The sequence below is a fragment of the Doryrhamphus excisus genome, linkage group LG14 (assembly GCF_037039965.1).
Source record: "Doryrhamphus excisus strain RoL-2023G ecotype Guam linkage group LG14, RoL_Dexc_Guam_v1.1, whole genome shotgun sequence".
Lineage (NCBI taxonomy): Eukaryota > Metazoa > Chordata > Actinopteri > Syngnathiformes > Syngnathidae > Doryrhamphus > Doryrhamphus excisus.
Window position 1 is genome coordinate 2,651,054 of NC_136370.1, and position 14,299 is coordinate 2,665,352.

Sequence of the window (14,299 nt, forward strand, 5' to 3'; positions counted from 1 at the left end):
ACCATAACACGTCTGGCAAAAACGTCTCCTAAACGTCTAGTAAAAGATAATCAAATTTGATATTTCACCTAAATATAACCACATAAGTACCGTTTATTATTTTGTGTGTTTACATAAAAGCTGGAACGATTTTGATTTGTTTAAAAAAACGTGATTTCGTCTGTGATGCTGTTCCAGTGCGACAGATGGCGCTAATTAGCTTGTTCACTAGTTACATTGCGCCGTTTGAAAAAGCCGTAGAAGACAGCAGACGAGCGGGGGCGGGGGGATACAGTGGAGAGGGTGTCTTACAAATAGAGAGAGGGAAAAGGGGAAAAAAGTGGCCGACAATTAGAAAATCACACATTTAAACGGACAGCCATTAAAGTAAGCACGGCGGCGGGAATAAGAGTCAAGCGTCAGCAACATGCCGCGAAGAAGAGGTGTTGTAAGTAAAAAAAGTAAGTAAGTCACCAGTTGTTAAGTTTCATTTGCCGGGAATGGCAGCGCTCCTTGCGATAAGCCTGCACCGAACCGACATCGCGGTGACTTTATCCGAAAACGACGCGTCATGGTTATGGCTGTCTTCCCCTCAGGCCGCCCTCCCAGGCTCACATACGGAGAGAAGCAGCCAGCTATTCGCAGCCAAGTTAGTATCTGCATGTTTACTTTGTAAAGCACTGCACTGGGATTTAGAACCAAAGTACAAATGTATTTCTATTTGTTCTATAAAGTGACGTATCAGTCCAATCATACCTGTTAATGTGTTCATTTGAAAAGGAAAATTGTCCCTAGTTTGTGTCTGGCAGGTTGCTGTGTATGAGTGGATATGTCACGATTGTCACTGACTGTACTGGAGAGGGGAACATTGGAGTTGTGGCAACGGGATGTATAACTCACAATTGTGTCGTGTTTGAGGCCAGTAAGTTTCAATGTGCGTCAATCACCTGGGACAGTTCAAGGGGGCCCAATTCATGGCGGCCCCTGAGCCAGGGAACTCATTCCATTGCCGATTGGCGTTTTTGTGCCGCCATCAGGGTTGTCCACATAGTGTCCACATACGAACTGCTGTAAAAACGAAAGTGAAAGTTAAAAAAAAGTGCACTCAGTAGTAACAGTATCCTATTTTATATTTTATTCTTTTACACTTTATTTATTTATCTATTATTATTATTATTATTATTATTATTGATTTACTTTAAACAGTGCTATACGTGGAGCAGAATCCCAAAGGGATTAATAAAGTATTCTGACTGTCTGATGAAGGTATAATTCAAATTATACTTTGTACTGAATCAAAAATGTAATTTGAGAAAACAAAAAATACATGTAACAAATTACAGCAAAATTAATTAAATTATTTTATAACAAAATAAAATCTATACTGATATGTAATTGTAAAAATTTGTTTTTTCCAAAAAGAAAAATTAAGTTGTAACAAAGGATAAAAATTGTTTACAGTCTTTATGAATTATATTTTTTACTTTGTATGAATGCAGTTTCTTTCTTTGTCTTAAGGTCAAAAATGTATTTCCAGTAAATCAAAATTTATAAATTTAATTTGAGAAAAACTAATACATTTAGGTGTAACAAATTACAGTCATTTTTTTAAGTTGATCCAAAGTATCATTTTTTTAGCCTTCTCTTTTTAATGTTTACAAAATGTATGTAATTTAGACCACTTTTTCCTGCTTTTAAAAAATGTTAGTTATCCATTCAACTTTTGACTATTTACCGTAACCAATTAGCCTAACGTGCATGGTTTTGGAAAGTGGGAGGAAACCGGAGTACACACACACACATGGAGAACATGCAAAGCAGGCTAGGGGTCGTCAACCTTTACCATCGAAAGAGCCAAGAAAATAGCCCGGAGCCCCAAAACAGCTTATAAACTTTGAAAAGTCTTCAAACATTTGATCTGTTCCAACAACATCATTTGGATTTGATAGTCATAGCTGCCTTCCTCAGACCATCGGTGCCAGGTCTTCCCAAGATATCTTATCCCTCGCATTCTTTGCTCGTGTGTGTGATAAAAGCAGCTGAGAGGTTCCATTCCTGCTGATGTCGGCACCTTTTCTATGTAGAAAATAACACTTTTTACTCCTGGCAGGAATCCTTTCTTTCTGACATATCTGACTGCTGACTATACATTTTTATCTTAGTGTTTCTTTATCATGCATAACGTCCAATACTCATCCAATACTTCTCTACAAGAGAGGAGAAATATGATCTCAGGGAAGAAGTACATTTGAAACACTTCTATGCTAGGACTACGTTAAAAAGCCATAGCATTTCAGTAAAAATAAAAAAAAGTTAAAAAATTATAATATACATAGATAAATAAATAAAAAATAATAAAATAAAGTAAAAATAACTTAAATCATATTAGGAAAGCAGGAAGTGAACAAATGTGGAGAACCATGATCTCAGGGAAGAAGTACATTTGAAACACTTCTATGCTCGGACTACGTTATGCTAGCCATAGCATTTCAGTATGTGGAATCAAACTATGGAATGGATTGAGTAAGGAAATCAAACAATGCACAACGATGAGCCAATTCAAGAAACAATACAAGCAGTTGATGTTTGCTAAATACAAGGATGAAGAGTCTTGAACCAGTCATGATGTGCTATATATATCACTATATTGACACTTACTATGGTACCCATTATGGCATTGGATGCTCATATCACCGAGTACTTTGGTACATTAAATTAAATTAAATTAAATTAAATTAAATTAAATTAAATTAAATTAAATTAAATTAAGGCGGCACAGCGGTTAAGTGGATAGCGCACAGACCTCACAGCTAGGAGACGGGGGTTCAATTCCACCCTCGGCCATCTCTGTGTGGAGTTTGCATGTTCTCCCCGTGCATGCGTGGGTTTTCTCCGGGTACTCCGGTTTCCTCCCACATTCCAAAAACATGCTAGGTTAATTAGCCACTCCAAATTGTCCATAGGTATGAATGTGAGTGTGAATGGTTGTTTGTCTATATGTGCCCTGTGATTGGCTGGCGACCAGTCCAGGGTGTACCCCGCCTCACGCCCGAAGACAGCTGGGATAGGCTCCAGCACCCCCCGCAACCCTTGTGAGGAAAAAGCGGTAGAAAATGAATGAATTAAATTAAATTAAATTAAATTAAATTAAATTAAATTAAATTAAATTAAATTAAATTAAATTAAATTAAATTAAATTAAATTAAATTAAATTAAATTGTATTATGGAAAGCAGGAAGTGAACAAATGTAACAGTTATTGATTGTAAAAGTACCAGATGGAGGGGTAGGATTTAATAAGCTTTGCTTCTTCCTACTCCTTTTGGACATGTGGAACTGGGAACTGATTATGTGATGCACTCAATTGTAATCTGATGCATGTTCAAATGAAATGAAACCATTACCATTACCATTACCATTACCATTACCATTACCATACTTATTAGCTGACAGCATGTAGCTTGTTGACTCCCCTTAGCGAGTGAACAATGGAAATTGAAGAGAGAAGGGGAGAGAATCACTTATCACTTTTATTGTAAATGTTGATTCCAGGAGCGGTAGAAAATATAATTTTTTTTTATAGCCGTATCAATTATTCACACTTTTTGGCCACTAGAACGGCGCTAGCTGGGATGGACTGTCTTCACCCTTTAAAGCCGTAGTCTGAACACGACTGTATGTTTAACACGAACTCCTATCTTAGAATTCCGTGTTCGACATGACAAGTGGACCATCTGCAGCCTCCTTCTTGGACGCCTTGACCTTTCGATTCATGGGTAAGACCGGTTTAGCAATATGTGGAATAGCCTCAGGAAGTGGAGATGAGATGTTTGTCTTTGTCTGTTTAGCAGGTTTACATTTTTTCAGAAGCTTTGACTCCACCCTGGACAGTGACGTGTATTCTGACAGCGATGATGATTATGATGAGGATGAAGAGGAGCGGTTATATCCACACAGTGTTGGTCGACATCCTTTAGAGCCCCATCCTCGAATACGACAACTCACTGATGAGGTAGACGATGAACACATTTCTCTTGCTCCTCTTTAATAGTATTACGGTATTGGTCACATGGTGTCCTGCTTACTGCTTCCAGGAAGCAGAGAAACATGCAAAACAAGCAGCTGAAGAGCAGCAGCAACGGCAGAGTAAAACCGAAAGGAACAAACGAAAGAAACTGGTCAGGGTTTTTTTTTTTTTTAAACCATGACACAAACTTTGAACTTTGTCAAGAATGTCCTTCCAACGCTTCTCTTTGTGCCAACAGCGCAAAAAGGAGAAGAAACGCTTGGAAAAGGAGAGCAGGAATATTTCAGCTGTAAGTCCACCTATAAGAGCTTTTCAAGGGCAGCAGAAGAGGATGTTCCCTTTTTGTGTCTACTTCAGGAGGCGGATGGAGATGAACCTCAGGAGGCCGTGCATCTAATTGGCGCTCAAGCTCAAGAATCTCTTCCCAAGGCCAAGAAGGAAAACAAAGTGACCTTGACGAACGACGGCAGTGATGAACAGGAGGAAGAAGCTACTGAGATGGCTGCTGATGAAGAAGCCCGGCAGGAGGAAGAGGTTGGTGTGGATTGCGTTGTTCTCGCTGGATCTACAGCGTGGTGTTGGTTTTCACCTCCTGGTGTCCTCAACAGGGGGTCAATCTGGATATTTCAGGTGAGGTAGTTTCAGATGAAAATTCAGCCAAGCCAACGGAGACACCTGACGCTCCAATGGAGACTCCTCATTCTCCAAAGAAGGAAGACAAAGAGGTTGGAAGTTTTCCGTTATTTTCCTCATCTGCTTCAATGACTGCATACAATTAAATTAGTTAATTAATTGTACAATTCCTTCCATTTATTAATGCTATACTTTATTGGACAAATTTGCCAAGTATTTCAGAAACGGGGTCAGCTTTTGTTTGAAGATGACGCCACAAATGAGCGGTCCGCTGGGGAAATACTTCCCCATACTAGCATTCCTTCTCCTAACGATGATAGGATTCCGAACATTTCTGCAAGGTTCCGGCTGTGAACAGTAGATTTCCTTTTGATTGGCCAATCCCACGATTCTGTGAACTATAAGTTAATTATAGGACCCTACATTATACATGATCTTATTGTTATTATTATTATTATTATTATTGTTCATTTTCTACCGCTTATCCTCACAAGGGTCGGGGGGGTGCTGGAGCCTATCCCAGCTGTCTTGGGGCGAGAGGCGGGGTCCACCCTGGACTGGTGGCCAGCCAATCACAGGGCACATATAGACAAACAACCATTCACACTCACATTCATACCTATGGACAATTTGGAGTGGCTAATTAACCTAGCATGTTTTTGGAATGTGGGAGGAAACCGGAGTACCCGGAGAAAACCCACGCATGCACGGGAACATGCAAACTCCACACAGAGATGATGGCCTAGGGTGGAATTGAACCTTGGTCTCCTAGCTGTGAGGTCTGCGCGCTAACCACTCGAACGCCGTGCCGTTATTATTATTATTATTGTGAGAGGGCGGCACGGCTGTCGAGTGGTTAGTGCGCAGCTAGGAGACCAGGGTTCAATCCCACCCTCGGCCATCTCTGTGTAGAGTTTGCATGTTCTCCCCGTGCATGCGTGGGTTTTCTCCGGGTACTCCGGTTTCCTCCCACATTCCAAAAACATGCTAGGTTAATTAGCCACTCCAAATTGTCCATAGGTATGAATGTGAGTGTGAATGGTTGTTTGTCTATATGTGCCCTGTGATTGGCTGGCCATCAGTCCAGGGTGTACCCCGCCTCTCGCCCGAAGACAGCTGGGATAGGCTCCAGCACCCCCGACCCTCGTGAGGAAAAAGCGGTAGAAAATGAATGAATTATTATGAGATCAGCTAAACAGACAAATAAATACATTTATATATTTTCCGGCGATCCCGTCTGGTCCTTTTGTAAAAGCATCCTAACACTTTTCCTCTCCTCTCAGCTGAAAAGAACAGATCCCATTGCAGACGACTACATCCAGAAAAGTGCAAAGCTTGCAGGTTCCTGCCATATTCACGTCACCGTTCACACGTGAATGAAAGCAGCCAACAACAACAATGCTTCTCCTTGCAGAGTTTGGCATTCACTGGGCGGCCGCCGGACGACACGCCATGGCGGTCCGATGCTTCACGGAGGCCATCAAGCTGAACCCCAAGGAGCGAAAGTAAGACCTAAAGACCAAGAACCATGACAAGCCAAACCGCTGACTGTTGCTGAGATGTTCTACCTTGCAGGTTGTTTGGAAATCGCTCCTTCTGCTACGAGAAGATGCATCAGTATGACAAGGCTCTGAGTGACGCCGAAGTCGCTCTCCTCATGGAACCAAAGTGGATCAAAGGTCTGTTTCGGAAGGCCAAAGCTCTCTGTGGACTCAAGGTATTGTAACTCCTTGTTTCTTCCATGCAAGAGTACCTCACAACCAAAACATCTTGTACTGATGTAGCGTTTGTGTTTATGAAAACCTTGCAGAGGTACAACCAAGCCTCGCTCGTCTACGCCGAGGTGTTGAACCTGGACGGGTCTTGTCGCGAGGCCATGCAGGAGCTGAACCAGATGCAGATTTTGCAACTCATGGTAAGACCTCCTCGTCTTCCTCCTCATTTAACGTCGCTGATAACGACTACACCAGGGGTCTCAAACTCAATTTACTTGGGGGCCACTGGAGCTCGGGTCTGGGTGAGACTGGGCCGCATCAGGTTTCCCCCCCCCCCAAAAAAAAACACAAAATTTTTTTAAAAACTTCGCTTTGGTTCCAATTTTCTACAAGAAAGGCTCTGATAAAACATTCCACTGTTCTCAAATATCTTACTTTTTATTTTTCTACACAAAATAAGATAAAATAAATAAACAAATCAAGAATAAAGAAAATCAATCAATCAGTTATAAATAAATATAATAATAATAATAAAAAGTTAAGAAACCACATATAGTTGTTGGGTAGACAAATGATTTTTTTCAGATTAAAATGAACAAAGCATTATTAGAGCCCTGTAGACATGACAAAACACGACTATAGTCACATTTATACTCTTTTTATTTACAACATATTGCGCAACTGCAGGGTCTTGAGACACATGCTAACTCGCAAACTAGAGAGCTAGCGACCTAAACGGTAGCCTTCAAGTTATTTCCTTTAAACTTAAATAGCCAAAAACTTACCACTTCCACACAAGTAGGGAGGATAACTATTAACAGTTATTTAACCTTTAACATGAACATGAATCAAACGTAATCATTTTTTCTGGGTACATGATACCATACAGCATCCATATCAAACTTTACATTAAACTTTCATATCAAGGCGGCGGCCTCAAACTAGTGTCACGTGTTTGAGACCCCTGGACTACACTGAGTGTGTGAGCGCGTCTGCCATGTTGCAGGAAATGGGCTTCACCCAGGAGGAGAGCATCGAGGCCTTACAAAGCCACAGCACCTTAGAGGCCGCCGTTGACGCCCTGTTCAACGGGGTCAGTCGCCCTCCTCCAGGAGGTAAAAATCAAACATGCCACGGTGTTTTAAACAACGTTTAAGCTGTGTTTCATCTGCTCAGAGGCGACAGAGGAAGGAGAGTGGATAGTCCAACAAGCAAGCAAGCCCAGAACGCAGCACGCCAAAGAGTTGGGGAATAAATCGAAAACTCAGCCTCTGACAAAGAAGTCCGTAAAATCGTAAGTCAACCTAGTCAACCGGAGTTACATTTTTTCTGTAAAATTACTGAAATGTTTGAAAATCTCTTGTCTTTAAGGGAGGTTTTCCAGATATGGGTGGGGTGTCTGTCACCGACGGTCACCTACGCCATGCTCTACGAGCTCTTTAACAGGTACAACATTACCTCAATGCAATGTGGATCAGGTCTGGATTAAAACTGAAACAATGTAATGGTAGCCATCCGTGAAAGAATACCCACTCACGTAGATATTGGTTCTTTTCTCAGCGTGGGGGCAGTGTACAAGGTGAAGATGCTGCTGGATCAACAGAGCGCCTTTGTGAACTACGCCAGGGAAGACGACTGTGTCGAAGCCATACGGAGATTTCATGTATGCCTGCACAACAGTCATGAACAAGACTTACTTAAATTTAAGACCCATTGTCAAAAAGTAGGGGCGGTCTAGTGGTTAGCGCGCAGACCTCACAGCTAGGAGACCAGGGTTCAATTCCACCCTCGGCCATCTCTGTGTGGAGTTTGTTATTATTATTATTATCATTATTCATTTTCTACCGCTTTTTCCTCACGAGGGTCGCAGGGGGTGCTGGAGCCTATCCCAGCTGTCTTGGGCAAGATTCGGGGTCCACCCTGGACTGGTGGCCAGCCAATCGCAGGGCACATATAGACAAACAACCATTCACACTCACATTCATACCTATGGACAATTTGGAGTGGCTAATTAACCTAGCATGTTTTTGGAATGTGGGAGGAAACCGGAGTACCCGGAGAAAACCCACGCATGCACGGGGAGAACATGCAAACTCCACACAGAGATGGCCGAGGGTGGAATTGAACCCCGGTCTCCTAGCTGTGAGGTCTGCGCACTAACCACTCTCCGCCCTCTCATAATAATAATAATAATAATTATTATTATTATTGCCTAATAATAATTAGTATGCTATTAATAATAAGTATAATAATTATTATTAACAGTATAATAGTAATTATTATATTATATAATAACCATATATATATTATATAATAACCACTCGACCCGATTATTATTATTAATTATTATTATTATTAATAATTATTATTATATTATTGTTATAATAATACCCCCCGCGACCCTCGTGAGGAAAAAGCGGTAGAAAATGAATGAATGAATAATAATAATTATTATTATTATTGTGAGAGGGCGGCACGGCGGTCAAGTGGTTAGCGACCCGAGACCCGAGTTCAATCCCACCCTCGACCATCTCTGTGTGGAGTTTGCATGTTCTCCCCGTGCATGCGTGGGTTTTCTCCGGGTACTCCGGTTTCCTCCCACATTCCAAAAACATGCTAGGTTAATTAGCCACTCCAAATTGTCCATAGGTATGAATGTGAGTGTGAATGGTTGTTTGTCTATACGTGCCCTGTGATTGGCTGGCCACCAGTCCAGGGTGTACCCCGCCTCTTGCCCGAAGACAGCTGGGATAGGCTCCAGCACCCCCTGCGACCCTCGTGAGGAAAAAGCGGTAGAAAATGAATGAATGTCAAAAAGTAGTGATTTGTGTTGTAAAAAAAAAAAGGGGGAAGGCTCTGCACACACTGAAAGTTTTCTTCTGCAGGGGATGAAGCTCCACGGGTCTACTCTGGTGGTGCGATTCCCGATAAAGACCAACACTGAACCGGGAATGTCCACGCTCGAGCTCAGTGACCCAGCTCCTCACTGCAGGTCAGGACGCCTCTCACATTTCTCTCACCTGAATCTAATAATGTTGACACTACAAAAACTCAGACTGGGGGCACATGGAAATGTTTTGAGAACAACATAAAGCGTAGCATGGCATCTCATCCAGGCCACCTCAGTCCAGGGGAAAAAAAATTGGGGCAAGTAAATCCAATCAGTGATATTCCCGTCGGGAATGCACTTTGGCATGCCATACTGCCAAGAGTTTTTTTAAAAGCGGTTCTTGTTGGGTGTTGGTAAAACACGGACTGCGTAATTCCGGTGGGAATTTGCAAACCGATCCTTGCAAATCTTGAAACGGACCAATCAGAATGGTTTATTTAGACGGCGGTCCACATTTTACCCACACCCGTTCTTGTTCACAATCAACCAATGAGCGATGGTTTGACTAGGAAAACATCTATCATGGCGTCCCTGCCAACATGGTCTAATTCTTCAACAACTTGTGAAGGAAAAGAGCAAAAAGTGATGAAGCAGTGCCTCCTAAACAAGTATTTTATTAGCGGCAGCAAATCAAATGATGGCACAGGTGAGTGAATCACATTGCTGTGACAATTTGAAGTGGTCACAATGAAACACCACCCATTAGATCCAATACCAAGTGCTGATTTTGCACAAGCTACAAAATCTAGCGCTTCCGTTTCTCTGTGGATTTTTATCACCTTTGCTTCACAAATTATTGTTTGACCATTGAGCGTTTTTTTCTGGATAAAAAACACTTTACTAGTACACAAATGTGTCTATTCAATAAAGTTTCATTGTGGTGCACAACTTATAAATATGACTGCTTACTACGACTACCATGTGTAAGGTAGTATGGCATGCCATGTTAACATACATATACACTATTTTTCAGACGTTCCTCCAAATACAATGCGTCAGTACTATTATCTGATGAATTATCAGCATATGGTTCTTTTGGTTGAAAGAGCTTGCAACCAAAAGGCGCTAAATCCATTTTGACTGATTTCGAGAAAATCAATGATTTTTAATTACGCACATATCAATCTATTTGGTCATCAAGTCTATATTGCAAATGAAAGAGCTATCAATATAGGTCATAAAAATGCATGCTATAAAAATCCTGCACACACCATGTATTTTATATATTTTTTTAAATTATTTTTTTTTCGGATTTAGCGCCTTTTGGCTGAAATAAATTAATTAAATAAGTTAAATCACCTTTAACTTCTTCAATGGCATTGTTGTAAAAGAATGTAAGGTGCTTTAATGTGCTATGCTAATAAAATAATTACAACACAGAAGCCATTCTCAACATACAATACAAAATAATTATTATTAATTAAATTAATAAAAATGTTATTAAAAGCAGTGCTCATATTTGCCTGCACCATGAAGGTGACAGTGACAAAAATCATCTCATTACAAACTCTTTACATTGTATGTTTTTTAGTACAAGTAAAATAATGTTTCTCATGAAAGTTGGAGGTGTCAAGGTAGAGACATGCCTTTTATGGCGTAAAAAAACCTCCATGTTACAGAATACTGTAAAAACACAATTTGTGTTCTCCTGAATTGCATAACATACTGTAACTATCATACGTATACACAAAACAGGATGCGCACGGATACTGGCTTTCTGTATGTGCAGTGCCAATTGTATTCTTCTCTCTGATTGGTCAGATTATCAATAGATGGGAAACTTGGGCCAATCAGAATAAAGAAAGGGATTTAGCGCCTTTTGGTTGAAAGCATAAATTTCATATCACTTTTTTTCATATTTTTAAAAATGATTTCAAGACCAAAATATGTGATTTGGATACACATGACAGAGGTCTATTAAACTCATGAAAAACATGCAACTTAGTGAAAATTGGATTTAGCGCCTTTTGGTTGCAAGCTCTTCATATATTGATGCTAAATATATAATACACTGATAAATGATAATTAATTTAATATCAGCCTGGGCTGATACCATTGACACTACTGCAATGATATTATTATAGCAGTCTTTTAATTTTACATGGGGCAAGATCGGGCAAGTAGTTCTCACCTTAAGGATTCCCCATGGGGAAGTCATTTTTGTTTTTAATGTAGAGCCCTGGAGTCTGAATCAGATCAGGCCATAACAGCTCCTGCACTACTCGTCTACCTCGTCCAAAATAATAACATCTTTGTTCGCGTCCTGGTGTCGACATCCAGCCGTTCAAAGAGGGAGTGTTTTTTCTGGAGGACCACAGGATGCGAGCGGCAGGACTGCACCTTCAGACACGTCCCCGAGCATGAGAGCATCGACAAGGACAGAGTCACCAGTGGATTTGGAACGACCCACGTGTAGACATGAGTCATCAGCGCCGTGGTGATGTCACTGCGTTCTGGACTTGGGTACCCTAGTACTAGTCTGAACTGGATTTTGTGCATATTGCATGAATGCTATTGATGTCAAGAGGTTCTTTGCACACAGAATATGTGGGATTAGCAATCTAATCCTCCAGTGATGTTGAATTTTATGACAGCACCTTATGTTCGTTAATTGTCTTGAGTTTGCTACTGTAGTTGACTTAATGTGCTGTAGATGATCAGTTTGCCACCGGGGGGCAGCAGCCCATGTCGTTTCACTGTCTCTGTTCCTTTTCGGAGAGAGAAGCGGGGGAGTAAAGGTCAGGTTTTATGTTTTAAGTGTGAATGTTGCCTTCTTGAATGTTTGTTTTTTTTTATCCGGAAAAGCATCACAATGCAGAAAGCATCAAACTGCGGGCTCAGTTGTGAATTTTTCTGACCTACTCTGTATTTTCTGTTTGTTTATGAAAGAACTGGCCCATTGTTGGCTCATATTTGATCAGCAAGTCAAAGAGTAAAACGCCCCCCCCGCTATCACTCTTATGCATGTGAAATGACCGCGGTAATTGTCACATTGAGATATTGACCTTCCTTTCTAATACAGTCTCTCGTCGGACGCGTCGGAATAGCGCAAACCCAATTAGGGAACTGATTGCTTTGCTTTCATTTTGCTCGTCATCAGCATCACGGTCAAAAGGGCAAGATGAATGACAAAGTCTGCTCTTTTGTTCTCAGTCAGCGCTGCTCGCGGAGCGTCCGTCGCTGAGAAATGGATAAGAGATTGTCTCTGGCAATCAGCTGTCGCCTTTGGATGAGGACCACCTGCGGATTAAAAAGACCCCTCTGCCGTACAGTACAATGCATATGCATGATGGCTCTTTCCAAGGACAATGTGAGGTTGCTTGGTCTTTGTGTCCAAAGCAAACTGTCCGTGTTACACTTCATGAGTCCGCAGCCTTGTTTTCCACCAAGTACTTCAGTGAGTATGCATTTTTCAGTGTTTCCATTATGAAGCGTCAACCCAACCCCCCCCGGGGGGTCCATTGGTCACAGCCATATGCTTCAGTTCGCTTGTGTATAGTCGTCATACTTCAGCAGAAGATGATGGCGGGATAATTGTACGCCAAGTGGCTTGTTTACAGCGTCACATTGTGTCCTATGAGAAGATTGGAATGATCCTCTTTGTTTGGAGCCTTTGGATGAAACCGATGATCCCATTAAAGAGTTTCTGTTTAATTATAGAGAACGCTGGTGCGGCCCATTTAATGCTCATTTATTCCAGCTTTCTGTGAATCGAACACGTTCTGCACCAACCATGCATACTTGTTGACGTTCTCACAAAGAATGCATGTAGGCTGACGGCTGGGATAATAACACAGAGTCGCCTTTGTGGGCCCTGGCTGACAAACAACTGTCTAAAGCAGGGGTCTCACGCGAAATGTGGCCCGCAGGACATTAGTTTGAGGCCCCCGCCTTGATATGAAAGTTTAATGTTAGTGTGGCCCGCGCAAGTTTGATATGGATGCTGTATGGTATCATGTACCCAGAAAAAATTATTACGTTTGATTAATGTTCATGTTAAAGGTTAAATAACTGTTAATAGTTATCCTCCCTATCCGTGTGGAAGTGGTAAGTTTTTGGCTATTTAAGTTGAAAGGAAATAACTTGAAGGCTACCGTTTAGGTCGCTAGCTCTCTAGTTTGCGAGTTAGCATGTGTCTCAAGACCCTGCAGTTGCGCAATATGTTGTAAATAAAAAGAGTATAAATGTGACTATAGTCGTGTTTTGTCATGTCTACAGGGCTCTAATAATGCTTTGTTCATTTTAATCTGAAAAAAATCATTTGTCTACCCACCAACTATATGTGCTTTCTTAACTTTTTATTATTATTATTATATTTATTTATTACTGATTGATTGATTTTCTTTATTCTTGATTTGTTTATTTATTTTTCATCTTATTTTGTGCAGAAAAATACAAATTAAGATATGTGGAATGTTTTATCAGAGCTTTTATTGTAAAAAATTTGAACCAAAGCACTGAAAAAGTTTGTATATTTTTGTTTTTAATAAATGCGTTTTTTTGGGGGAAAACCTGATACAACCCAGCCTTGCCCAGACCCTAGCTCCAGTGTCCCCCAGGTAAATTGAGTTTGAGACCCCTGCATTAAAGAGTTCCTGTTTAATTATAGAGAACGCTGCTGAGGCCAATTTAATGCTCATTTATTCCGGCTTTCTGTGAATCGAACACGTTCTGCACCAACCATGCATACTTGTTGACGTTCTCACAAAGAATGCATGCAGGCTGACGGCTGGGATAATAGCACCGAGTCGCCTTTGTGGGCCCTGGCTGACAAACGACTGTCTAAAGGTTGAGCCCTCAGATATGCACACAAACGTCAAGCGGCGCGGCTTGATTTTGCTTTTCCGCCAGCAACGTGATCAATTGAAAACAGCCAATATGTCATTAAGAAGGTGAGAGGCTTGCAAACAAAGACGGCCTGTCGAGGCGCATATTGTTGTTGACGTCGGGACTTGGGCATGGTTTCCTTTGCACGCCGGGGTGGCTTAATGGGGAGGATGAAATAACATTACATCCTCCTGTCAGGCTGTATTTCACCTCGCCATGGACAAATAAG

General features: G+C 41.2%; 1 protein-coding gene across 3 annotated transcripts; it reads left to right on the forward strand.

Moving 5' to 3' along the window:
* The first annotated feature begins 271 nt into the window (after positions 1 to 271).
* LOC131132161 (uncharacterized) lies at positions 272 to 11,963 on the forward strand. Of its 3 annotated transcripts, none has more exons than XM_078796209.1 (17): positions 272 to 440; positions 576 to 628; positions 3,682 to 3,754; positions 3,827 to 4,156; positions 4,244 to 4,294; positions 4,363 to 4,539; positions 4,614 to 4,730; positions 5,922 to 5,979; positions 6,053 to 6,143; positions 6,214 to 6,355; positions 6,449 to 6,553; positions 7,360 to 7,468; positions 7,530 to 7,647; positions 7,725 to 7,799; positions 7,914 to 8,016; positions 9,239 to 9,345; positions 11,524 to 11,963. In XM_078796209.1, the coding sequence occupies exons 4-17, from the start codon at positions 3,998 to 4,000 to the stop codon at positions 11,657 to 11,659; spliced, it is 1,548 nt and encodes a 515-aa protein (XP_078652335.1). In that variant the 5' UTR covers positions 272 to 440; positions 576 to 628; positions 3,682 to 3,754; positions 3,827 to 3,997; the 3' UTR covers positions 11,660 to 11,963. The 3 variants fall into 3 exon arrangements, with proteins under 3 accessions (XP_078652335.1, XP_078652337.1, XP_078652336.1); XM_078796211.1 differs by having other exon boundaries at positions 3,830 to 4,156; XM_078796210.1 differs by lacking the exon at positions 576 to 628.
* The last annotated feature ends 2,336 nt before the right edge of the window (positions 11,964 to 14,299 follow it).

Bases quoted from the DNA above. Each gene is read 5' to 3' on its own strand.
- LOC131132161 (XM_078796209.1), top strand. From the start codon at position 3,998: ATGAACACATTTCTCTTGCTCCTCTTTAATAGTATTACGGTATTGGTC. The intron at 5,980-6,052 runs GTTCCTGCCATA...TTCTCCTTGCAG, and splicing joins GAAAAGTGCAAAGCTTGCAG to AGTTTGGCATTCACTGGGCG. The intron at 8,017-9,238 runs GTATGCCTGCAC...TTTCTTCTGCAG, and splicing joins AAGCCATACGGAGATTTCAT to GGGATGAAGCTCCACGGGTC.